At 37.7% G+C, this 27,172-nt stretch overlaps 1 protein-coding gene across 3 annotated transcripts in view; it reads right to left on the bottom strand.

Annotated features, from left to right (window-relative positions):
- The window catches only part of Invadolysin (invadolysin), a 64,594-nt gene that overhangs the window by 10,996 nt on the left and 26,426 nt on the right, over window positions 1-27,172 (bottom strand). For 2 of the 3 annotated variants that reach the window (XM_064136452.1, XM_064136451.1), the window contains exon 2: window positions 9,251-9,351. In XM_064136452.1, coding sequence (XP_063992522.1) covers window positions 9,251-9,351 — 101 coding nt within the window. Of the gene's footprint in view, window positions 1-9,250; window positions 9,352-12,083; window positions 12,135-27,172 lie in introns of those variants that run through there. The other variant, XM_064136453.1, reaches the window with a different exon arrangement.

Below are 27,172 nucleotides of genomic sequence, written 5' to 3'. Positions count from 1 at the left end.
TCGAGGGTGGATGTCGGAATTGAGAGAAAGAAAGGGAAAGGGATACGCGAGAAGATTCCGCTCGCTGCGGTAAATATTCGGGGAATTTACAGCGAAGAAGTGGAATTAATTAATTAATTTATTAATCGACTCCAACGGCTCCGATTATAATATAATCGGATTATATAATTTATATAAATATTGGAGTGATGAAGTGGGTTTATTGTTGATATTATTTTCTTTTTTTTTAATTTCCCGGGGGATAAATCAGTGGAATTTCCCGGAAGTCTCGGCCAAAGGCTTTTGCCCTTGCGGCACGATAGGTTCGACCGGGTGAATTAATTTCCAGACATCAAGTAGTTTTTTTCCTCCAGCTTTTTATGCAGCTCCAGCCACTCGACTTTTGTGGGTCGAAATCAGACAAGTGGCCTTTGTTCAGACACGTGAGAATTGCTTCATGTTTCTTCACGGCGCTTTAACACTTTTCCTGAAATACTCATTTCCAGGTGCACTCCAGACCGGTCTTCTTGAGCACGCAGTGAAACTTTGAACCACCAGACACGTCACAAATATGTCAAACAATTTTTCCACGATTTATAAAGTACCGGTTTTTCAACAGAATATTTTTTTTTTTTTCACTGGGTTAACGATGAGGATGCTGACAACTTTGGGAATACATAAAACGGATAAGCCGAGTTTATGACCCTGGGAAGTATCACGTTTTACGTTATTGTTGGTGAAATGTAAAATGGTGGACGTGAATGGGTAGAAATGATGGCTAGTTGTTTCGTTAAATTTCGAATTGATGACAGGATGATGAGGAACGTACGGAAATTGCTTATTTTGACTGAACGAAACCCTGAGAATGTTTCTGTGGGAAAAAAATATGATTTACAATTTCACTCCATAATTGTTATTGTAAATCTCTCGTAAACAAAAATATATGTGAGATAATATACTTTTTAAATTCATCAGTATCACAGATAATTACAATAACCAAAAAAAAATTTATTCTACTATTACTTGTTATATTCGCGTGTGTCACCCTCCCTCCCCCCATGATATCTGGAGAATAGTTTCACCGGTGGCTGGTATTTTCCCAAGCCAGTTTGATCTATACTTCAATTTACGTGAAGTATATAGTACCCAGTGCTTTCAGCGGATTCTATTCAAGTGGCTCACGTTTTCCCACCGCCAACATTCATCGGTGGCTGCTGGCAATTTACACCTTTGTCCTCACCCCATCCACAGACCCTCAGTATTCATCAGCTGATGCACAAACCCTTTGACTTGGCAATATTTGCCCGACATATCTCCACCTCATATTTGAATAAGGAAATCGCGAGGATGATAATTATTGTTTGTACCGTAACATCCCTTTTCCACGCTTGTTTTGTACCACCAAAATTTCAAGTTGACGTCAACGTGGCCGCGTACCAGGTGTAGCATTTGTGTATTGCATCAAAGGAAATGAGAAATACAGAGTCAAGGGGTTATTGCCGGTAAATAATATTAATTATTTCTTGGCCGATGGGAAAGCATTTGACAGGCAGTTAAACAGGATTTTTTTTGGACAAAGGAACATTTTTAAAAAGTCTAATCATTTTGCGAATGGAAATTTAAAAAAATCCTCGAGTACAAGTGAAGCTTTGGGGATAATCATCTGGGAGAGTAATTTTTTTAACGTCAAAGTAATTCTCATACGTGATCCAAAGGTATTTAGAAAGCTTCGACAAAGTCACAGAGGCAAAGGTCGAGGGGGAATTGGGGGGATGGAACGATGAGGTTGGAGAGTTGAATCGAACCCTGGATTAAGAGATGAGTGACTTTGGTTGTCCCCAAAAGCATTCCAATGAGCTGGGATTCACGTGGATTAGTTGCATTCGAGTAACTTTCAAAGCCGTTTACTCTCTAATACATGTCACATACTAGTCGAGTAGTTTTATCGATAGCCAATCGGCTTTGACTCGTCCTTCCCTCACTTCAAACTTTGATACTTTAATAATAATTCAGTAATGACAATTTTCAATTAATAAATTTGGAGGAACGATTCATTGGCTCCAGATGAAAAATAAAGCTCAGGTCCCATCAAATAATTGCGAGTCTCTGGTGGTCCCTCCCGACAATAAAATGACATCGCATCGTCTGCATTTCTTTCAGTTTATAATTCTTATTTATTTGCTATACGAGAGTATCAACGTGGTATCTGCTAGAAAATTCTATGCATTCTGGAGCATTCCGGCGTTAGTGTTTGAGAATTCACACTGCATTACCGGGTTGTTCACGTATTTATATACGATGGAAATGGAATTTTTCTGGTCTACAAGAGTTTTAGGGAGACCCCGGACACAACTTCCGGTGTGCAATCGCGTGGGAAATGAATTTTTTCGACTGTCCGGTCATTGATTACGAAAATTCATTTGCTTTCACTACAACAGTCCCTGAACAATAATTTTCCTCATTAAAAAACGCGCCGTCGAGGATTAAATCAAGTGATTGCACCCCAAAATTATTCCAAATGTGACAAAAATATTGGCCATTGTTTTTTTCATCATCTGTCTGTTCACAAATAGCATCAGTCATTTATCGGAATTTTTTTTTTAACTTCTATTTTGGTCATTGAATAGCCGTTGAGCCATAATCCTCATGTTATATGTTTGAACTGCGGTCAGGACCTCACGAATGTCCATAAATTTCCACGAACAAAATTTCCGTTTATCGTCCCAGAGTACAGTCAACACATGTTGAAGAAGAGCCAATTGAAAGGGGTAGTCTATCTGAAATAAACTTTCGTTTATTCCCATCACTGGTGGAAGTATTATCTCCGGTTTTGTTCGGTAAGTTGAACCGTATTGAGTGAAGCGACTCGATATATTGTCAGCCGTAACAAGCAAACGGAAAGTGCGGGTAGCAGCTGGTTGAACGTCGATTGAAAAGGGGGTGAATGGGAGGGATATTCGTGATAGTGACTTAAAGCAACAATCGAGTAGATGGCTCCCTGTAGAATCTAAACAACAGAATTTTTTTTTTTTGCTCTGGGAATGATAACATTTTGCAGAGAACTGGGAAAGACCGACGATTCTGCGAGTGAATTAAATGGGGGAAATTCACCATTGTATGGATTAAAGTTGTCGCAATAATATTTTCCCGGATTTTTCGTCCATTTCGAAAGAAAATCTTGCTTTTCACGGATTTTCTCATGCCGTAATTTTTTTTTTGTCAATGCAGAACTCGCGATAAAATAACTGAGACTATTTTATTTGCATTTTACGGAAACAAATATATATTGTATAATATATTTGTTATACAATTTTGCTCAACTTATTCCATTTTTTTCTCGCGTTTTCCACCCGCCAGAATTTTTCTCCCTCTCCCCTTCGATTTATTCGATTTTTAAAATGGAAACATTAGTGAGTGCCCTCCAATAAATTTCGTGACATTCCATTTCACTTCGATCACTTTGTACAGATGCATAAAATCACTCAACGCGAAAAATGAATTGACATCATGTGCACATATCGGAGTAAAAAACGTTTCCACCGGATGTGCCTCCCAGCCCTCGAATGTAATGAAAATTGATGGATAGTAATTGAGCAATTACTATCCAACAATGAAAAATTAAACAGAAAAAAAATGTCCCCACCCCATCAACCACTCCTACCCATATAATTATCCCTTGTAAATACCCATGTACACCCCTCACACCCTTTAACCCCCATAAACAATTTTTTTCAACCCCTGAAATCCGCCCAATATTATTTCATCCACTGAAAAATAATTCCTTCCTTCACAAACACCCGAACGTACGTTGACCCGTAAACATCAGTGACGACAGTAGCCTTCCCTTATAATCTCATTCTAGTACCCTTCCCCAATTATGAAGAGTAATTACTACCGCAAAATGGCTGGTAGTCCAATGGCGGGAGATGCCCGCTGGGTGAAATAGATGCAAATTTGCTTTTGTCATCGGTGTGATGCCGGATTACGGTGGTCCTGGAACATTTCCTCTGGGTTGTTAGGTCGAGTCTGAAGTCCCCTCCCATCCACCCTCTCTCACCCCCTATTTCACCCGGTAACCCTATAGTCCAACACTCCAATGTCCCTCTCTCGTGGTACTCCTGTCTATACATCAAGTTGAGGTGTAGAGGAGAGAGTGTTTGGAGTCTGTGCGGAGTACGAAACATCCCGTGGGAATGAACAAGTAATTAAACTATTCGGGTTACCCCTGAAACTATCAGATCGCGGTAATCTGTCGGTGGGATGATAGATTTTTACTTCATTTTTGAATATCCCTTTGATCCTCGAGCAGTTGATAATTATTTCGCGAATATTCCAACGGATTTATTTATTTATTTTATATTCTCCATTATTATTTATTCTCCGTTCATTCATTTGTCAATTGCATTTGTAAATGTCCGATTAACCAGATAAATTCCAAGACACCCTTTACATTGTCAATGCCCCCTCCCACCCACCCCCGATCCTCCCCTGCTCCTCCCTTCAATTTATAAAGCATAATTTGTTGAACATTTGAAATGTTAATTAATTGGAAAGACATACAAGACGTGTACAACCGCAGAATGTACAATTCCTGCTCAGGTGGGAGCTTCCAGACGCTTTAATTCTGGAGAGTGCATCATTTGCATCCTGGTAGCGAGCGTTGGCTGGCCAACAGAGAAGTTGCTTTTGGGTAGCGGAGTTGGAGTAAGAGCCAGAGAGCATGGTTACACGAGAAAGGAGGTAGAGACCATCGTGGGGTGGTGGGAGGAAGGGGTGGAGGAGAAACTGGGATAAAATGGGTACTGTGGAATCTCGTGATGGATCGTTCGCATATTTTAAAATGGCCAGGGAGAGAGAGCCCAGAGAGACTGTGCATCTCGTTGGGTTTCAATTCCATCCGCATCCCCCTTCCACTCTATCATCTCCTCGAGTCCTACGGGAACGACAAAAGTCAGAGGGGCTTCGTCGTCGGGTGAAGCCTAAAAAATTGCCGACTTTTTCACATAATGAATGAACTTAGATGTATATCTAACTGATGATAGTTTAAATGAAGGGATTTATTGGGTTTTATGGTGTAGTGGGTCATCAATATTATTGCAAATACGCGGAGAGAAATTTTGGATAAAAAATTTGAGATAAAATGACAATCGATCGATTTTCAGGTCAAGTTTTGGTGGGAAAAAAAAACTTGAGAGGCGATTTTTTTAGATAAAACTAATCTTCGTCCCTCGTTTCTCCCTCTGGAGGTCTAATTTTTACTTTAAATTTTTTTTCGCTGTATTTGTTTTTCAATCCACTCTCTTTCCTCTATCATGAACCCCAATATCGGCCAATTTAAAGGTTTTCGATGTAGTTGTTTCATTGTTGCAATTTTAATGGAGAACCTTTTCAATTCTATTGTTTCCGATCCATCCATTGTCCACTGATGAATTCCCTGATATCTCCCAGTTCATCAGTATTTTTATATACTTTTATACAGCACCGGGTAATATGTCAAAAAGAATGAATACACTGGGTGAAAAATCTAAATTGGGCAAATGGTACAAGGACAGTATAGCCTCCCGTACAATTTTCACTGAAAAAAGATCCTTGAACACGACATTTACTATTGTATTCCGACTCACAATAACCCTTTTGTTTCGGTTTTTGGGGAACGCTTTGAAGTGACTCTGAATCAAATTGATTTTAATCGTCTTTGAACATTTCAACGTGCATGGATCCAACGGAATGGACAAAAGCATTGGTTTCTACATTCGTTACAGGAAAATTAAACTCAAGCGTTAGATCTCGCCGAATTATTCAAGCGGAATATTCAGAGAGATCTTTTTATTTATTTTACCATTGGTTGATAATAAAGCAATAAAAATATAAAAATCTAACTGGTATCTTTGGTACTTTCCCACTTGTTTTTTGAGCACCTAAAAAAATTTATGTCATATATTGAATAGTTGATTGAAATAAATTTTTAACGTTGGATTAATCAATTAATAATCCATTACATGTAATAAAAAAAAAATTTTTTCAATGCTTTCGTCCACCGGAAAATCCCAAAGCACAACGGAAAATTGATTACTTAACGTCACGTGAAGAAAACTAATAAAATAAATTGTCCCACTGTGTCCACATAAGATCTGCGGAGATTTGTGGTCCACTTCCTTCTATTACGGAACTCCAATGATTAAAGAGAAAATGAGTTTCTGAAAAGTTGGATACCATTTTATATCTATTACCTAGAAGTACAACAGGAGTCAAGCCCGCTCGTTGCCTCTAATTCCCCTGGCAAGGCTACCCCATACCCTTCCTGTTTCTCTAAATTTTCCCAAAGTTCTCTCAACCCACCACTACTTCACTTATTTTCTTCCTATCCCTTGTCTCTGTACACTTTGGCCCAGCGGGACTTATGCCACTAGACAGAAAAGTTTTATCTGCAGAGTCGTAAAAAACGTACCGAAGAAGCACGATTGGATCGTTTTACAACACCATTCTTTCAGTCTGATCTGGTGACTCGAGTCAAAGGTATAAATTGGAAATGAAATGTTCTATCGAAAATCGCATTGTTGGATAAGATTTTCAGCACGTGACTCTGGTTATTTGCATAAAAATGAGAAGGGGGGGAGGGTAAAGGGAGAAGAGAATCGATTTAACAGAAATTGTTGCACCAAAGGTTGTGAATAGCTTCACATTTGTCAGGGAAGGATAAAATTATTCAGAAGAAGGGCACCATTAGAGGGCTGTTCACAATTTTTTTTTTCAAATACGAATGTCTAGAGTGACGATGAATATTATCCATTCAATTAATTTCTGAAGTGGATAAATTTATAACAATCATTCCCAAGAAAATTGGGGAATGGAAATATCTGAGTTCATATTCAAGTAAACCTCTGACGATGGCTTTTACCAATTTAATATCTCGTTGAACATTTAATGATCTTTGGTAGTTGTGGGTGATGAATTTTGATGCAATCGACCTCCTTAAATTAACCGATAGTTTCCGCTAGTCCCGACTAAAATCAATTATAAATTTACCTAGTAACCCTTCAGACCTCATTTCCCGCCGCCTCCGAATGTGGTATTTGTCGCAAACTTTTTAATAACAAGTCGATATTCCAACTTTTACATTCGTTACATCACGAATAATTCGAATTTTAAAAGCCCTCAAGATTCTGGGTAAATTTGTAAGACCATATTGACGAACATCATTGAAATGATGTTCCTTCTTCTCTGAATTAATTAATCGTCTAATTTCATATCCTCTCGATAATTCAATGAGCTTTGCTATTCACAGCTCATCAATTTCAAGTGAACCAACTTCATCAAATTTTCCAATCAGACCATATATTCTCGACCAAAATCAATTGCTGGTTTCTCATACAGTTCTTTTGACGTCATCCTCTAAAAGTTCGTTCTTTCTTTCAAAATTAGCCGGGAATTAAATAATATATTGTTCTCTTCTCATTACTCTCTTCTGGAATCATGAGCCAAGTAAAAGCTCAGGTCAAAGAATTACCCAAATCGCTGAAAAAGCACATGAACAACCTGCACCAAACATCGAGTTATTTTTTTTACAAATTTCCAGAGAGAATTGATCAATTATCACAACGAGAAAGCAATCAATTGTACACACGAAAGAGAGAGAGGGAGAGAGAGAAGGGGGGGGGGGTGGATAACATGCCGTAAGCATTTATGGTTTCCCCGTTCGCCCAAGCGTAATCATCCGAATCTGTTGCTATAGCCATAATTCGCTTCATTGAATTCAACCCCTTCCATTCCACCACTGGTGGGTGAATTCCCAACAAAATAAAATTTGTCTCGTTGGATAAATATATTTGAAAATTAATATCCTAATTAGTCTGCAGTGGAATGCTTCCAATTTATCCAATAGCATTAATAAAAAGCTTCTAATTATGACGACACGTTTAGGATTCAAAAGTCAACAACTATTGGATCGATTTTGTTTACTAAAAATTATTGAGAGGTTGGAGTTCAACTTGAGATTATTCAACTCAATGAATATTAACAATGACTATTACAGGGTCTGTTGTAGGGTACGTCGTTTACCGAATTAGCTTCGTAAGCTGTTCTGGGGTTTGAGCTAAGACATCAGCACAGACGGACTGTTTCATAACAGTCTCATCATCAAGTTCCCTCTGGTTATGTCGCGGCTAATTAGATGACCATTACAAATCTCCCTGAGTTCCAGAGACTGGAAATTAGAAAGATGTCTGTGCGCAATGCGCCTTAAACAGCGAACCGGTTGGTTTAATTAATTAATTCCCAAGCGCCAGGTGAATTTTCTATTTCCGTCTTTGGAATTAAATTCGATTAATTCTATCGACTATTATTATACAATAATAATTTCAACGAGAGGTGCTTCAGCATAATTGACTAATTGCTTTATGTCAATAAGATTGGAAGTCCGTTCCAGACCGTTTTCTCTGTTTGAAGAAGCATTTTAGCTTTCAGCACTTGAAACTTTCTCTCTGGACTATTCACATTCGTGGAATAGCAGTTGTTCTCAAGACTCTTTAGAAGCCCAGTAATTCCGTATTTGAAGTACCTCTGCACTTCTCAAATGCGTCTAATAGATAATTTTTTTTGTATCAAGAAAGTCATGAGTTGCATTAGCACCAAAGTCTTAAGGATTAATCCTTTCATTTGCCACAAGGGTCTTTGGTGTCTTAACGGAGTCTTACGTTAATAGCAGAGTCAGGGGTTTTTTTCATGAATAATCATCCCCCTGACTTTGAACGAGGGAAATTGGAACTCGAGGAAAGTTCTGTTAAAGTGCTCTCCCATTTCCCTAGACAATTCAGGATGTTTCACGTGTCAATGTAAAAGCCAAAATTCTCTCATTTCCGAATGTACATCGTCTCGTGTAGGAATACCAAATACACGTAAATTTGAAACCTCAACGACATGTTTGGTGAATCAAATATCCGGCTGAATGCTGTCATCAATGGAATGGATATTTTAGGAAGGACAGGGCAAAAGCTGAAATGATTTATCGAGGAACAACTATTTGAAAGCTGATCGCTACGAACTCAGTAACGAAATGAACGAGATCAATTGACTTATGTCTGCGTGAATTGTTCGACTAATATCTCCCAATCTTGGAGAGATACGGGAATTTTTGTAATGACATTTGTTGTAGGTCTTGAATCCCTTCATAAAAAAGGTTATAATCAAAATCTGGCTATCTTCCCCAGATTTGGAGATATTCGTGAAAAAATGATCAATAGTTGAATGTGACTTATCACATTTTACCACTTACTTGAAGACGCTATTGTCGTACCACAGACGAATCCTCAGGGGTTGACTGATGCTCCGTTTCTTCACCTCGTGGGGAGGGTCCACATGCACTCCATGGATCACCTGCAAACATATATATTTTGCAAATGAAAATTTGTTTCCAATGAATTATCCAGTATATTATTTTTAACAAATCACAAAGTATCTTTCAACATTAATTATTCAACTCTCCATTCAACGAGAGAGAAAATGAAATTATTCGTCTGTAATGAAAGAAAATCAGTGTTTCAAAAACATCGTCAATCCCCGAACGAAATGGAGAAATAATCCACTGAAATGAGAACTTCACGAAGAAAAACAAATAGATGAAATTTTCTTTTTTACCCAACGGCCAATTTTTTTTTTCCGCCTCTTCCCTGTTCTGTATTCTCAGTTTAAAACAAGATCATGACAGATACGTCAACGAATCACTCAAGAATGCAATCGTGCCTCTCAAGACTGTTGACTCTGTTTCTCTGGCATGTTCTTCCCGCAAAGGAAACCGAAACTTGGTGTGCAGATACGTAAATACCAAAGGAAGGCATCCAAGTTTCGTACGCTGTCCCTTTGAACCCACTGTTACACAAGCATACTAAGTAAAGTGTTTATGGTGGTGTAATCTAGACTATGTACATTAGCAACGCATATGTTCCTGCCATGTGCTTGCCTAAGCGTAACGCATCGGTTTATGTATACAAGAGAAAGCGATTATCAAAGTACTCATCTGTCAGAATAGATAGTTTCATGTCTAAGGCATACATGTTTGCATGCCTATCATGCAAATAAATGCTGTTGGATGTTCTCCAAATGTAACGAGTGGGAAAATTACGAATTAAACACCATGTAAAAAATAAATAAATAAAAAATACCTACACAATCGTGTAGATAATGAGTACGGACACCGGGGAGGATTATTAAGAATTTTAATGACGTTCGGTTGCACTCAGAGCTCCAGATATTCATTAGATGGCATAAAGATAATGTGGGAGATAAGTCAACTCATCTGTTTTACTAGTTTACTGGAGATAATTTTTTAAAATGTTCTTTTATGAAATTTTTTTTTACGAAATTGATGACAATCTGGGGGATGATGAGTGCCTGGGGTGTGGAATTAATTTACTCATTAATATTCACCGCTCGATAACCATATGTTTGGACAACGAATTACATGAACCACTCGACCATGTCAAATATCATTATTCACACGTTCCATAACATCTCGTCAATCTCGTTGACGAAATTACCTTGAATGGATGGCAATAATGATAGAATCGTCATTGTTACGATACTCTTGTTTAGTATTAAACTTCGTTGCAGTGAGATCCTATCGGATATGGAGATTATTTTGAATTGAAGGATTGATTATTCCATTGCACGATTTATTTTGATCCATTCCGTTATTTAAAAATTGTTGAGAATTATAAAATACGTGAAGACCCCTCCAGTTGAACCAAAATAATAAAAAAAAATTGAGGCACTCAATTTATCCAAGATCATCAACAGCCAATCACGGAAGTAACGAACATCCTGCCAATAACGAATGATTAGACCAACCGAAAAGCATTTGAAGACCTCCACCGGCGATAGATAAATACTGTTGTGCAAAAAAAAAAACAAGAAACAAATCTAACGGAAGAAGCTGGTACAGCGAGGTAGCCGTGTCGGCAATAAATCTGTCAACAGTGTGAAATATGCATCCGGGGAAACGAGCAAGCCCCGGTGCAATCAGGGCGTAAGCCCGGAACAAATGTACCCCACCAGGCAAGTGTCGGTCGTTATCGGAAAATAGTTTCTGCGGCCTCCGAGTGCCGCGTGTTGCCATTCCCATTTCTCTCTAATCTTCGATATTATTTCGATCCACACATCTTAATTCTTAATTCCGGTGTTCATGAGAGAAAGGGAGTGGGAGTGAAAATGAGTGAAATCATCCCCCTGGATAGCCAGCATCGTACTCACTGTCATTTGGATTCCTCTCACAATTTTATCACTCCATTGATTGAAAAGAAATACGTGAAACTCATTCTAATCGGAGTGAACACACCGACTGAGCAAAGTAATAAGACAGCTTAAGGAGCACTCGCTCTGATGAGCCGTATAATCACAAAAGGTATCGTTGAATTTAACAAGTGTAGATGTTGCCTCCAATACCGAACGAACATGAAAGAAAATGAAAAGCAGAATGGATTATTATGTTTATCGACAAGAATGAGAAATTCATCAACTCTACGTATTATTTCAATACGAGAATGGAGCAGTTCTTTCAAAGGAAATTATACTGAAATTTAAGATCTCTCGTTTCGAAATATTCAATTTGAAATCCTTTGTTACTATAACAATAACCCAATGGAATTTATTTTTCATTATTTTTGACTGCAGTCTGCCCGAAAATATCGCAGACATTCGACAGGACAATATTTCTCCTGAAGTATAATTTTAGGAAAGATAAAACCCACCACAATATTAATTTCAAACTGGCAACTTCATTACCCAAACTCATACGTTTTATACCCTCTCGTATTCTTTTTCCAACGACTCCAACGGCCGGCGAATATTCCACTAACACGAGCAATAATTACTTTCACCATTTCGCCTCCCCCGGTGATTTTTTTTACCCCACAAAGCACATAAATAAAGTTAGATCCATTATTCGTAAATACTCCGAATGCCGCGATAAGTGGATGACCCCGAACGCGGTAAGACGCAGTGGTAAAAGAACCGCACTAGTCAGACCACGTCTGGAAAACGGGTCATCATCGGTCGTCAATGTTGCATTATTTTTTCACCACTCGACATCAACATTTAACGTCCACACCCACCATTGAATCGTACATTCCCACATTGTATAACGCCATTCATTGCCCGATGTCGTCCTCGACCCGCCATCCGACATTGTATGTTGTCATACGACATGAGGCGTCGTAATATTCCATTCCAGAAAACCCTACGAATCCCTCAATGAGGTATTATACCCAGATATATACAAAGTGCAGTGATAACTCCACTCCCCACATCTTCGTACGCAGTAGTATAAGGGTAGATATAGTCAGCCGATATTAAAGAAGATGGCTGTTGGTGGGTTACTAGCGGGGGAGATCCCAAATACTCAATACGTATAAAGCCTTCCGAGGGAGTGACTACAAAAGCATTTGTGGTCGGTTGTATGTACGTTGGTAGGTCCGATTGAAGCGTCCATGCGTATAAAACGAGAATACCACTAACCGGAACTGTTAGTCTATATCCCTATGGGCTGAATTAGCTTTGCATAACCAAATTGACCGCATCCAACAATACGACAACAATTTCTCGTAGGATGAATGGTCGGGTTTCCCGTGGATAAGGAGAGGAAAATATTGGGTACATTGGGAGAGGTCATTCGTCCATTTCATGGGAAAACAATGGATTTGGAAGGTCGCCATTGGATTATGGAATCGGTTTTGGGGTTAAATAGCATCATTGATTGACAGAATGTCAGGGAATGTAATTCAATCCGACTGAAATGTAGTTGTATTGTCATTATGTTGGACATTAATTTCTTTTTCGGGTTAATGAGTGTCTGGCGGTGGTTGTGCGTGTGGCGCCACCTTGCGATGGCGTCGGTGTACTAAGGTAGTCATAATGTTTCCGATTGACGGCTGATTACTGGGGGAGAGTCGATAGGGACATTATATGGAATAAAAAAATGATAGAAAATATTTTCTGCGAAGATTTAAATAAATGTGACGCATAGTAATGGGTATTTTAATTTGAAAAAATAAAGGAATGTCTACGGGGCTCCGGGAACGATACACCAAACTGATTAAACAATAATAATGCAATGCACGCAGATATTTCAACGGCATTTTAACAGAAGCATTCAAAAATCATATATGTCAGTATGAATCGCGGTGAGCGCAATAATTTGCGTGAAATTCAATACTTGTCATTATTTTCGAAGTGTCGACTGCTGCGCGATTATCGAACAGCCGGATTATTTTGTGTCATTATTGCTACTGTAGTTAATCCCCAAGAATTCCGATTTATGGACAAAAATTATACAGTTCAAAATGTGACTAATGAATTTGTCGACTTTTTTATATGAAATTTATTCAGAGGTGGGAGTTATTCGGGATTTTTCGACTGACGAAATTATCGAACCCTTTCTTGTCGTTTTGATAGAGAAACTGTGTAGAGGGGAAGATAAAAAAATTAACAATTTCGAAAACATATACTTGAAATTAGGTACAATCCGTGGGGGGAGAAACTACAGTTGAGCAAGAAATTTATCAGTTATCTCTCGTCGAGGAAGGAAGCCCTGGACTTCTATGTGAACAGGAGAAAATTGAGAGAGAGAATCTCAAACTTTCGAAAGTATGCGAGGTAGATATTCTCCATTATGAGCGGGGAATAATTCGGTTTGTATATCTGATCCTCATCCCCCTTCGAATTCCCAAGCAAAGGCTTAAATATTTCAGAAGGAATGATTTTTATATTAAACATAAAATTTTTTATTCAGAAGAACTACTCAACAATTTTTTAAGAATATTATTTGCATCGTCTCTTGAACTTTTTCATTCTCATTTTTCCGGGTAGATTCAATTTCTCCCCCAGGGAAAGGATATAACAAAAAATCATGAACCACATCAGTCTACATCGATATCACGTTCAATCGAAAAAACTGTATCACCATCGAACCGCAAGAGAAAAAAAAATTGAAAAAAGAAAATCAATTTTTTAACGCTTCATTTACTCCGTAATCCAGCCAAACGTGCAGTATACTCACTCGATATTTATTTACTTCGAATGATATTGACATACTCGCTCTCGAATTTCAGATATTGTATCAATATTTCATCCAAACATTTTTTTTTTCCTGGATGTGAATCAATATTTGCTCGTCGATATTCAAATCGCGTGTAACTTATGTTCTACAAAATTTATAATCAATATTTTCCCACCGCTTTAATGACGTATTCAGCGAGCAGATGAGTGACTGACCAATAAAACAACTCGTTTTATCAATGAAAAAGAAAATGGGCATTTCACCTAAATGTTATGCACCTCCCATTCAATCGCGATAACCCAGTCAATAAAAAATACAAAATTAATTGCCAACTCATTTAAGCAATTCTCCAATTATTCAACTGAGTTCATAATTTATAATTCTTCTGTCCATCCCTCGAACGAGGGAATTATACCCATAAATGTTGACCGTTCCCTACAAGACATGGAATATCAACACTGATCCAAGTGTTCTTCTCATCCCACCCCAAGAATTGCGTATTTCGTATGCAAAACCCGAGTGCAATACACGTACAAGTAGACAGCATTATAAGGATGAAGAGTAAGTACCTGCACTCCTGTTGATCAATGGTGCGATAGAATTAATAACTGTATATAGCAACGTGTCGCTACGTGCCGACCAGGGGTAGTTCCATATCAGCGATCAACCATAGTGAGCCCGTTCATTTTCCCATGTGTAGGTGTGTCGACACGAAAGGAGGATGTAGAAAATAGGGATAAGTTTACGAGGCATTTCCCCGAGGCTCGCTCATTTGCAAGAATTACCAAACGGGTAAATCACCCTCACCCTGCCATCACTCGTCATGTCCCAAAGTAAATTAAAGGACTAGAATAAAATTCGATCTTAAGCTGAACGATAAATTAATTAATCAGACACTAAATCACGTAGTTCAGCATTAAACGTATGATTTAATGTCGGATGTCCTTCTCATTCAACATTTGAATAAAAAAAAAATTCAATGCTACCCAGGACTCCATGGACTCCATTGATAACAGAATCCATATACTCTAGACCAGTTGTTACAGGGGGTGGATATTCGAGGCACGATTGGGGAGTCGATACGTGACTCTTGAATATAAAAAATTCACATATGACCGAGGGCCAGTGTGTCTCGTAAACTGAGAACCTGGAGTATCATCGCAACCATTTCCGCACCCCCAGTAGTCACTACAGTCCACATTACCTACCCCTTCAATTCCCCATGATTGCATCCTCGACGTCAACTCTAACAACTTTATCGAGAATCGGTTACTCTATTTCTTTTCAGTTGATGGGCGACTATATGGTACCAACTACGATCCTTCTCTCGCGTGCTTACGTACATTTGTCCGATAGTTACATGCAGAGCTTTGATGTATCACCTTCGTAACGACTGGCGCATTTGATGAACTGTTTCACGACGGGAAATTATGCTAAAACACTGGAAATATACTAATGGAGGGAAGAAAAAATAACGGTAATAATGGTAGACGTAATCAGGATTTTGTGGTTTTAATTTATGGATTTTTGGGGGAGGTCAGGTGTGGATGAAAAATTAGTCTTTCATTTTAATGAAAATTTTGCGATTCCCTTGTTACGTACTATTTTTAATGCTGTATTTATTAAACTAATGAAATTAAAATTTAATTACATTAGTCTTCTTCGAGGGAGAAATATTTTATTCGGATGAGCAACTAATTCTCGTAGTCGAATAATTTTTATGCTGATGGCATAATTTTTAGTTTAATCAGAATAAAATTTCTCTGGCTCAGATAAAATGATGAAAATAGTATTTCTGCCCAGCGTATGGAGAACGATGTCTCATTTAATCGAACATCAAATTTCAATGTGGGAAATCCACTGAAGGGGTGAATATCTGAATGGAGCAGGTTCACATCAAACTGTTGATAATCCACTGAATGCAGTGATCGACGGTTCGTCGATGATTTCATCGAGTTCATCCCTCCCTGTACAGTAAATGCCCCCAAGGCACCGAGAGATCCATCAACGAATGTAAATTTCACCCTGAGATACCCTTAACATGCACCAGTGTCATAACTGTCCCTCATGAGTACCACCTGAGGATCCACGAACATCTTCCAGACAAGTTCCAGTTACTTTTGTTACTTCGTTGGAGTACAAGTTTACGCATTCAACGAAGTGTCTTGACCAACTCAAGACCACTAAGAGGTAATGCAGAGTGAAGATATCTTCAGGGTTTGTTCGTGGGAGGGAAAATGGAGAAAAATTATCAAAGTTTTTGGGTTGTCGCTGTTGGTGGGAAAAAGTTGTGAGTTTAGGGTTCTTTGCAAGTACAGAGACCTTACTCAGCTCGTATAAAACTCAAAATTTTCCGGTTACAGTGTCTTGAGAAGAACTGGCATCATATACAGTTTATTCTTAACTTTCTTGACTGACAGTTGACGAATGTCTGATAGTAGATATGTCTCTAAGAAAATATGTAGAGAGAGAAAAATTTGAAAACCTGAATTCTGTCGATAATTGACTGGACATGTGAACCCCCTCCAGATATTTTACAGATTAATTTCTAATATAAATTTTTCCATACACGAACACAGAAAAAAATCACTTTATCGGTGATAACATAAGCCATAATAATGATACTAAAAATTATTATCATATTCTGGAGCAGTTGACTTATTTAACGAGTCCATTCGACGAAATTATTATGCTATTCTGTTGTTCACTGCCCACCGACATTAAAAACAAGTTTATTTAATCGTCCACACGTTCGATTTATTCAGAAGAGAAGAAAATCCCCCTTTTCCCTCATCCTAAATCCCATAAAAAAATTTATTCTCAAAAAATAATAATCTGGACCAATTACAATTTGTTTTCAACATATAAATTCTTCGCATTTCGAATTCTTCAACATTCCCCTCATTCTCGGAAGGAAAAAAAATTCTGCGATGAGCCACCGTTAAATTGGCCCATAAAAACCTTCACTTGAATGCATCACAAAGCAGTTGGTATTTAATTTACAAACCATACTGTTGAAGTTGAAAAACTGTACCAATGGGTGGGCGCGTCAGTATTTTTTTTCTCCCCAATATTTTTTTTCTCCAGTTCAACTGCACGTGTGTACTCAACGCTAACGAGAGTATTTGATGTGCATATATTATTGCAATGCTGTTAAAAAATTCCTGGTAAAAAAAAAATGTTGTCAGGATTTTTCATTAGTTTTTTTAATCCAAAGACACGAGAGAAGAGAATTAAAACATGAATGACTTCATTTCAATCTTCAATGAGAAATTTCCTCTCATTTGTTCCATCTCATTCTGAAGATATTTCTGTCTATTAATTATTTCAATTACACCCGAGTGTATTTCATTAAGAACAAGTGGAAGTGGTACTTCAAACGTAAATTTATTTCTCATTAACCTGACTAGTTTGTCCATTCTAATCCCTTTTACCATTTTTCGTGGCTTTTTTTATTAAAAAAATATCATTCGTGGGAGGTCTGAATTTATCAAGGGACTTTGTAAGAGAACATTAACTCACTTTGTCCCATTTCAATCAGTAACGCAGATTGCATTTTATCCATCTCAACATTTTCCTCATGCTCTCAGTGATCTTATTCCCCCATCTATATTGAATAATTGTCACTGCTGAAAGCATCACCCAGAGTACCGCCTAAGGACCTCTCCGCACTTTTACTCTCGTTCCTTTTACATCACATCTTTCTCAAACATTTCTTCATTCTCTCATCGGGTTGGACAAGGATGAGAGAGTGAAAGAGGGACCAGAGCGTGCGCCGGCTATGAATAATATTTCAGGAACGGGAGTTCATCTTCCGCTGTGAATATTAAAATATTGGGAAGAAGGAAACCGAACGCAAACAGTGTACGATGTCTAGTCCATACAATAGGGGGTGAATTTTCGATGAATTGCAATAATTTCACCACCAATGCCATGTGCATCAATGTCTATATCCCTGTGCCCACACGAAAAGAAATTTTAGGGAAAAAATTCAACCTCCGGAGGGTGAAACGGGGCAAAGGTTTTTTTAACCAGAAAAATCCACCAAAACTTGACTCAAAAAGTGGTTGACTCTCATTTCATCCCCCGTTTCCCTCTCGAGGTCGAATTTTTAATAATATTAAATTTTAAATTAAAAAAATGGAAAATCCAACACTGAAACACAGCCTTCGATTTCTCCATTCACCATTGAATGTCATCACGTGAAAGTGATACACCATAACTTCCCCTCTCATCTCTAAAAAAAAACCCCATAAAATTTCCATCGACACTAATTTCCGGCGTAACAATTTTTAAATTCCCGGTGAATTTAGTCTCAAGTAAATTATTACTCCTCCGTCAGCATAAAATGTGAATTTTTTTTTTCCAACCTAAAAGCCAGAAACTCCCGTTGTTGTATTCTTTAATATTTTTATAAACACTTAAGTGCATCCATTTCTCGCAAAACTACTCGAAGTAATTTTCGCTCCAGGCACTTATATCAAATGGACGGGAAATGGTGGGCAATTATGCACCTCGCGGAGGCAGCAAAGAGGGAAGTAAAATGTCGGATATATTGGCCAACTGGCGTTTCAGGGAGATTCATATTTTTTTTTTCTCCTCTCAATGGCTACGGATTTCAGGGAAAGTTTTATAATGTGACATTATAGTTATTGGAATACGATATTCCAGTCGCTTTTGCTCAAGTGATTCGCAAAGTACGGGAGTATGAATATCAAGTAAATTCTTATGCAATGACTGTTTGATAATTCACCTGATTTATTAGTATAATCGCGGTTGCGCATGAATAGGTGCATTTCCAGGTGTCGCTTCATGGAGCAGTTCATTATAATAATAATGATAGAATTATTGATTTTTCGAGGAATAAATGAGTGAGAATCGCCCTCGGAAGTGAATTCTCCTGTCATTAAATCACGAATAAAATAAATTGAACCGGAAACTCAATGAAAAATTCATCATTGACGTGAAGCATCAGTAATTGATATTAATTCGTCAGTGAAAACCCTCAAACCAATTATCATTATTCTTTCAAACGTGACAAGATGCCCTCGTTAATTTATCGCGGAGGAGATGCACCAGAGGCCGAATACAGATATTCAATCCCTGTGCCAAATGGGATCACTGCTGTCTAGTGCAGCATTTGACTCAGCAGAGGGGCTTTATTTGTGATGCCTATTTCATGGATCAGTTACATGGAAATGATACCTGAATTATGACTAATCTTTTCCCGGAATAATCCCGAGAATTTCATTTTCCTGGATTTATCTAGCGAGACTAGTCGAGAAACGGATGATAATATCAATCATCCAGAGGATGAGAGAATAATTTTAATAATCTCAAGATAAAACCTGATAATAAAACTTCCCAAAATATAGAATCAATTCCTAAAGTTAATCCATTTTTTTTTCTGGATAAAATCAGGAATTTCCCCGAAGCATTCGGTAATTAATTCTGACAATTTCTCTTCGTTAAAAGATACAGAATTTTTATTGAATATTTCTCACGGTCCATCGGCACTCGAAATATTCGGATACCTCTGTGAAAGTATTTTTCAAAAATATTTCACGTGGATGGGAAAAAATGTCATTAAATAACGCGGTTTACGGGAATCGTAGGGGGAATAACGCATTTTCATAATTTTAGCGCATTTATTAACATCACATTGCATAACACCCGCTTCCGGCATTCTACCCCGGGAAAAAAGGTCTTCCTATTCAAACTACCTCATTTCGCCGAGATATTGGCTATCACTCGCCATTTTATCTGAGCAATTCGTAAAATTGCGACCCGTTGAAATTAGCTCCGCTTATTCTCTTTATCGTGCGCTGTAGTACCGATTTTTATGATTTTACGGAACTGATATGAGGTACATGGCCCAGTGAAAATATGCTCCACTTTTTCTCTCCCCCCAAGAATAAATATTCACCAGAAGAACCTTCTTCCTCAGGATATTTATCCCCTCTCTAATTTCATCAAAATTCTCAAACAATTAATAAAACATTCCGACAAATGCGGTCCCTCTCCTCCCATAAAAGCTCTACCACACGGAATTTTTCATCTGTTTCTCCCACGTTATTGCATTTATCTTCTGAAATAGTACATATCACACGTGTACGATGAAATGTATATTTACAAAGCAGCTGGAGGGTTTCTGTCACCGGGCAACGAAGATAAGAAACACTCGGGTAGTGAAAAGCGCCCGGCCCGAAAGCTCCTTATGGCAAAGGAAATTTTCCCCGAGCTTATTCGCCTCACCGAGTATTTCTGCGTCGACGAGTTGACGGTGACGGGTCTCCGTGTATTTGTCCCCCTCGCCCCCCTCCCCTCACCTCCCCCCTGCTGTTACCCCCTTACGTGAAATATTCAGTCACAAGAAAACAGTCGAGAAATGACAACAAACACAAAGAAATCCTATTTTTGTCTATTTGTCATGATACTTGGCAAATATTTTACTTTGTTCGCGATAAGAATATCTCAGTGTGACATTTTTCCTCTGAATACCTGGGGATTGAAGCTCATACTATGACTTTTCAGTTGTATCAACACACGCTGAGGAGAACTGAGAAATATCTGGATGTTCCCGGGTCTGGAATTATTATTTTTTTTTGTCCAGCTATGATTGCGTCAAACTGGTGGCACTGGCTCGAGTATTTTCACAAATGTGCAAAAGTTTTTCAGTGACACATACCAGTGTCCAGTATCCCTCCCCCCCCAACGCCATATTGTACCTCAGACATGTCATAGCTAGTGGGTTTTGAAAATACTGGAGATGTCCCTTCCACAAATGTCCTTCGAATCTCGGGGATTAAAAATTGTTGGATTTTCATGGGGCGAAAGTCGAGCGGATGGAACTCGACATTTTCAGGATAAATTCAGGATTTTAGGCGCTCAAGTGTCGGAAATTATCGGAGATGCAGATTATTCAGTGAATATAAAATAGAAATAACTTTTCCCGGGGAATGATTATTTTAAGTTCGTTATTTTAGAATTTTAATGATTACTGTTTTATATTAGGTTTCAAGTACGTTGTGGAGAGGATATTCAGAGGGGAATGGATAATATACTCTTGTCAATACTCGAATTGATTTTTTTTTCTGAAAGTTGCGGTGGTCGTGTAATTTAATTAAAAAAAACCTGTGCGGAGGATCTGATTTTTTTTAACAACTGCACCCCCTGGAATATTTTTCAATTTTATGGCGAATGAGTCAGTAATGAGAGAGGAATTCACCCGGAATACCGGAAAAATAATGATAAAATTCCAACGAATATATTTTTTGGAATTTCCGAAAAATGAACGAGCGATAAAAATTTCGTGAATTCGGTCTGAAAATTTTTTCCAACGATCCAAATAAAATATGAGTAAAATAGATATTAAATTGACGTCTCGATGAAGTACCCGAGTGCATTATGAAGTCCCCCTGGAGCTCCTAAATTCTTGATACAAAGTTTCATATCCCGGAAAGTTGAGATTAGAGTTTCACTTGGTGGCCAAACTACGAATCTAATAACCTTAAACTTGAGTCTTCTTCGTGCATTGTTAAGCGTCCAGGGGACTGACGTCTTCCTCTATCATTCATAAAGTTATCGTCCGTATCAGTTCGACTCATTGAATTCTCCACATCATCAATAGACCAGTATTTGAGGAACTCGTGGACTGTTGGAGGAATAATTCAACGTGGGAAATATTCGAGAAAGAAAATATCGAGTCGTCTTCGGTATCTGGGCTTCAATAGGTATCGATATTCCTCGGGAAATTCAATCAAATCCGACAGAATATCATTTTCACCGAATTCAGTTCCGCAACATTCTCAATTAAGGGATATTCTGGTTGTGACATTTTGCAGACGAAATATTTGAAAATGACAATGTTCATTCGCTTCCGTTCTTCAAAGTCGCATAATAATGACGAGAAATTTAATTAATCCCATAATTCATTCGAATCTATTCAGACATTCAAGCCTGTCATGGTTGAGTCGTATTTTAGACAACTGACAGTCAGAACAATAATTTAATCGACTGATTATCTAATGATTTTCTCGAAATCATTAGATAATATTATTATATATTTAAAAAATAATTGAAAATCTCCACAATCGGTCAATATTTAATTCTCAAATAATTGCCAACAATTAAAATATGTCTACTTATCAATTATAAAGAGAAAAATCTTGTTGAGGCAATTTATTTATTGTGGATCTACAATATAAAAAAATCTCCTTGATAAACCCTAAGAATATAACGTAACGAGGCAACAGAAGGTCCTGCTGACGTGCGTGTGAATGGCTTCCTGTGAGAAAATCAGATACTCTCGAAGGGTTCATTGGATCGGTTTTTCACTCCTCAAGGGTATCGTGTGGATAGTTAATCCCCAGTGGGAAATGAAGAACATTATTGGAATCTGCACAAACGATGATCACGTCAGCATCTTCACCTGATGGGTTCCCTAACCGTTATGTCAGTCGATGTCATCCAAAATTTTGATTATCACCCCCAAAAAAATAAATAAATTCATCTAAATTTCCCAACTTCAAGGAGCACTCCCCACCGTTTACTCCATCAATCCGAACATACGAGGATTCGGTGAAAATGATCCTAATTACACATAATATGGCTTCATCAAACGGATCCATTTCATTTGAAACTGCAAACATTCGGCCTTCAAGCAGCGTTAGACCCGATTGAAATGTCATGTTACCGTGTGAAACCATATAATACCAACTACACCATACCATGTAATACAAACTGCACATATTGCAGATGAAAATAGGGTTAAATTTTACCGAGAAAGGGTTCCAACCAACCAATTGTCAATACACCTCTCCCCTTTCCCGCCGTCTGACATTATTCAACGTATATTTATTTAATTATCCATAGTTGTAACTTTACACATTGCAATAGCCGGGAAATCCCACATCTGTTTGAATATGCCGAGAACATTTCAGGTGGCTATTTGCAACTGCAAACTAATTCAATTCCTGCATGCCAGCGGCAGGAGCTAGTGGAATTATGGAACAAATGATGATTCCCGAGTGTACAGTACACGAGGTAGCACTCTTTGTGTAATTAACATATTCGTTTCGAGTTACTTTGAAGTTGTCACTAATCAGTTTATTATTCTTAATTTTTTTAATATCATAAATATATCGTAATCCTTAAAATTGAGGGGATCAAAGTAAATGTGATACATTCAATGTCAAAGCATTTCAATAATACCATTTCTATTTCACATACATATGTATATTATATTATATATTTTAGGCGTGATATATAGATGGCACCGGATGGTACGGAAAATAGTGGAATAATTTTTTTTTACGGTATTATCTTGCGATAATTTATTGTAAAAGAATATTTGATGCTAAAAATCATGGATTATTCATTGCCATTCCCACCCTCTATCAATAGCCGTCTATACTTTTTTCTATTACTCTGAAAATTCTCGTTAACGAAAGACAGCAAAGCCGTTCGGTACTTGGTACGGTCTGACGGGAGGATCGAAAAGGATCCAAGTAAATTGCTTTCGAAACGGAAGGAGCAAGAGAAGGTCGTTGGAGATAAATGAGACCGCAGGGTGGTGGAAAGGAGAGAGGGGGGGGGGAGGAGAGATAGAGGGAGGAGTGAACAAAGATAAAAAGAGGATTTGTGTAGGGTTGAGGGATTCGAAATAAAATGAAAGAAACGAGATTCGTGAGGAGGGATATAGAGACGGATCGAAGTATCATTGTCGCTATCTGGCTCAACTTTGTATATCATCAATCGAGTTGCTGTCTAAATTCTCTTCAACAATGTTTTGGTCTATCCCAGGGATGTAACGAGTGTATTACATATTGGTACATTAATTTATTCATTGATTTACGATCGATTTTTCCATCTGATAATTATTTAATGATATTTTACTCTGGAATCTCTGGAATTGGGGAAATGTTTATTTGAGACTTGATTATTATATTGTTAGATAATAATTTGATAGTTGATGGTGTTACTTCGTAAAGTAAAATGTTGAATTGAAATATTGACAAACGCATGCGCTAACGTATGCTTAGGTATGTCATCCAATGAGGTTCAAGGTAAGTAATCGTGGAGGATCGATAGACTCAACGCAGATAAAAAAAAAAATATAATTTTGTCAATCACATTATTTTTGGGCATCAAAATATTCAATATTTTTATTGGAAAATCCGATTGAAATTCTTATCAGAGGAATATTCGATTGGGAGAGTGATATTCTTCTCTCGTCGGTGGATAAAATGCAGGATATTCACGTGAATACGAGGACGTAAGTAAATACTACATTTATTGCTCGTCTAAAGATGTCTCTTCCGGAGTGTGCGGAGCAGTGAAAATTTTAACGGCTTGTAAAAGCCATCCTCTGAGCCCTACAACTGTGATTTAAGAGGGGGAAGAACAATATGCATATCCCGAGAACAAAATTTATTCATAAATTTTGCAAAACGAATTTTTAAAATTGAATTTAAAAAATGTAAATAAATGCCGCTATTCGATGAATTAATTTTTTCATTAAATAAATAATAAATGAGTCGATAAATCAACTGATTTATTCGGGTAGTTCATCCCCTCCGATCCAAGTCTGTAATACCCTCTCATAAATCAATCAAACGTTAGGGGAAGGAATTTTAATGCTCAATTTTCGGTTACAAAAATAGAAATAGACTCAATAAATAATTTACTGGATTCACCAGACGATGTGACACAGAAAATATATTTTGTCACAACCGTAAACACAAAAGTTTATCTCTAATTTCAGCGTCAATCAGCAGTTTTAATTGTATTGTACGATAAAAATAGGGATAAAGTAAAAATTGAACTTTGGAGTATTTCGATGAAAATCACAGCCCCACTCTTTCACATTTCGCATCTATATCCAAGTAGTGCGCGATGGCCATTAACGATCCCGGAACACGATTCTGCACTCCGCAAAAAAGCTCCCGTCATTAGTGGGAATAATTTTTTTTTTTACTCAATCTATCTCTCTCCCTCTCGCGATTCTCTCTGGGTTTTTTGGATTCACTTCCGGAGGGTAGTTGGTGATATCGATGGGTGGACGATATCAATGACAATACGGTTTAACATATCGACAATTGGTAGATGAAAAAATGGAATTCAATCTCTAATAATTTCATGCAAAATCCACGAAATAGAAAAAAAAATAGAAGTAGGAGATTTTTTTCATTTGAATGTAACAAATGTTCTCTCATAATTTATTTTTGGAGTGAATATAATGTATATACGATGTATAGTTTCAAAATTAATTATCCACTGGCCCTCAATTAACAAAAATATTGGGAATATTTGATTTTCCCCAGAATAGAATGAACATTCCCATTAAATATTCTGAAGCCCCTGATGAATATTCGACAGACCGAGACTTTTAATTAAATTCAATCGTTTACACTAATGAAAAAAAATCAGTCGGTCCACTGGACATTTCATCAATTGTCTGCATCAACTAGTCAGCGCATGTATTCCATCCCTTTATCTAGAAAAAAAAAACCCCTACGGTGCTCGTCATGAGCTTTATTATCGCGTGATGTATATCACGTGATACGATATCATTCACAAAAGTAAGACTGAGAGTAATGGTTGGAGTGAAGGCACCATTCGGAGCCGGTAAATCACGAGGAATATCACGGATCATATCCAGAGAATTTTTCGAGACTGGGAGAGGCCGTACCGGAAGAATAATTTTTTTTTTATTCAAAAGTTGAAATAAATTTTTTTTATAAATTGCTGACCATAAATTTCTTTCCCATTTCTTAACAGTGGACATCCCACCATCTTCCGGCTGCGATAATGAACAATATATCGAAAATGACTTCCTCAACTGGTTACAAGTTTATCAATTAACCTCGGAGAGACAGCATAACTCGTTAGTCTATTATATCATCGCTCTCGGTAATTCATTTGCTCGTTAAAACGTGAGAAATAGTGGAGGATTTATTGCAGTAGAAAATTCCTGAACTACGGTCGGATTGCCAGATCCCGAGAATTGAAGATGAAAAGAATATTCTGTTCGTTGGATGTTGAAGGATAGTGTTGAGGATACACAAGGAGTATATAAGTGCGTCCTCAGGAAATGGGATAATGTACATGGCCAGCATAAAAGGGAGTCCTCCCTTGTTTCCCTCATTTTTGTGAATTAAAAATATAAATTTCTTTGCGAAGAGAATAAATTCATATTCCGCCGAATTGTCATATCCCACTAATTTTTTAATGGAAAAATTACCAAATGAATTTAAATATTTGTCTAATGTTGAGAAAACATTGCGTAAGAATTTAAAAAATTATTCAACACGGAGAGACATTTCTGGGGAACAATCTGGCGTTAATTAACTTAAATTCCATCCAAAACCGGATCCAACAAAAATATAGCTCCCATTCCCTATAATTAAATTGAAAAAACGGTAATTTCAGCTGCAATCTTCGGACAAGTCAATTGCAGGGGAAGAAAAATGCTTCGAACAGCAGATAAAAAAAACTAAAATGAGAAGAAGAAAACGTTGAAAGATATTAATTATGGCTGCTCTCCCTGAAGAAAAGTTTGTGAGTCGTTGAAGCGCGGAAAACTCACCGGAATTTACAGCGGCGTGGATGAATTGCATCAGATGAAAACCAGGTACGGAGGGCTGATGAAGGGATTGGAGAACAGAGGAAGACGAAGACAGACTGGCCTGATTGACGCTACTTCCTACCCGAGTGCTATTGTCCTTGGAAATCGTGTGTTTCGGGCCTGTTGGTCGATCTTCACCGAGACTAAGTTACAGATATCACGGAAACATGAGGAGAAAAGGGCTCGGAGATACCTCCGGAGGCTGGTGGACTGTTTCGTCGGAGTTTCACAGTTTAAATAGCCGGGAGGTGGCTGAGATATGTGATAAGAATTTCTTGCAATTGTTGGAATCGATGTGAAGGGAGATATCAAAATTGTTGGGAATTCCCTTTTTCCCTTTTTTTAACGACTCAATCTCCTCCACAAAAAATTTAATAACAAAAATTCTGCTCTTTTCCTCAAATTTTCAAAAAAAAATATTCTACCTCTCCTGAAATAATCCAAAATGCCCTATTATTTACCCCACAAAGTAACCGTTAAAACTTCCACATCATATTCCACCCTCACGAAGTCTTCCT

The sequence above is a fragment of the Diachasmimorpha longicaudata genome, chromosome 17 (genome assembly GCF_034640455.1).
Source record: "Diachasmimorpha longicaudata isolate KC_UGA_2023 chromosome 17, iyDiaLong2, whole genome shotgun sequence".
Taxonomy (NCBI): Eukaryota; Metazoa; Arthropoda; class Insecta; order Hymenoptera; family Braconidae; genus Diachasmimorpha; species Diachasmimorpha longicaudata.
This window is presented reverse-complemented; position numbering and strand designations above follow the sequence as displayed.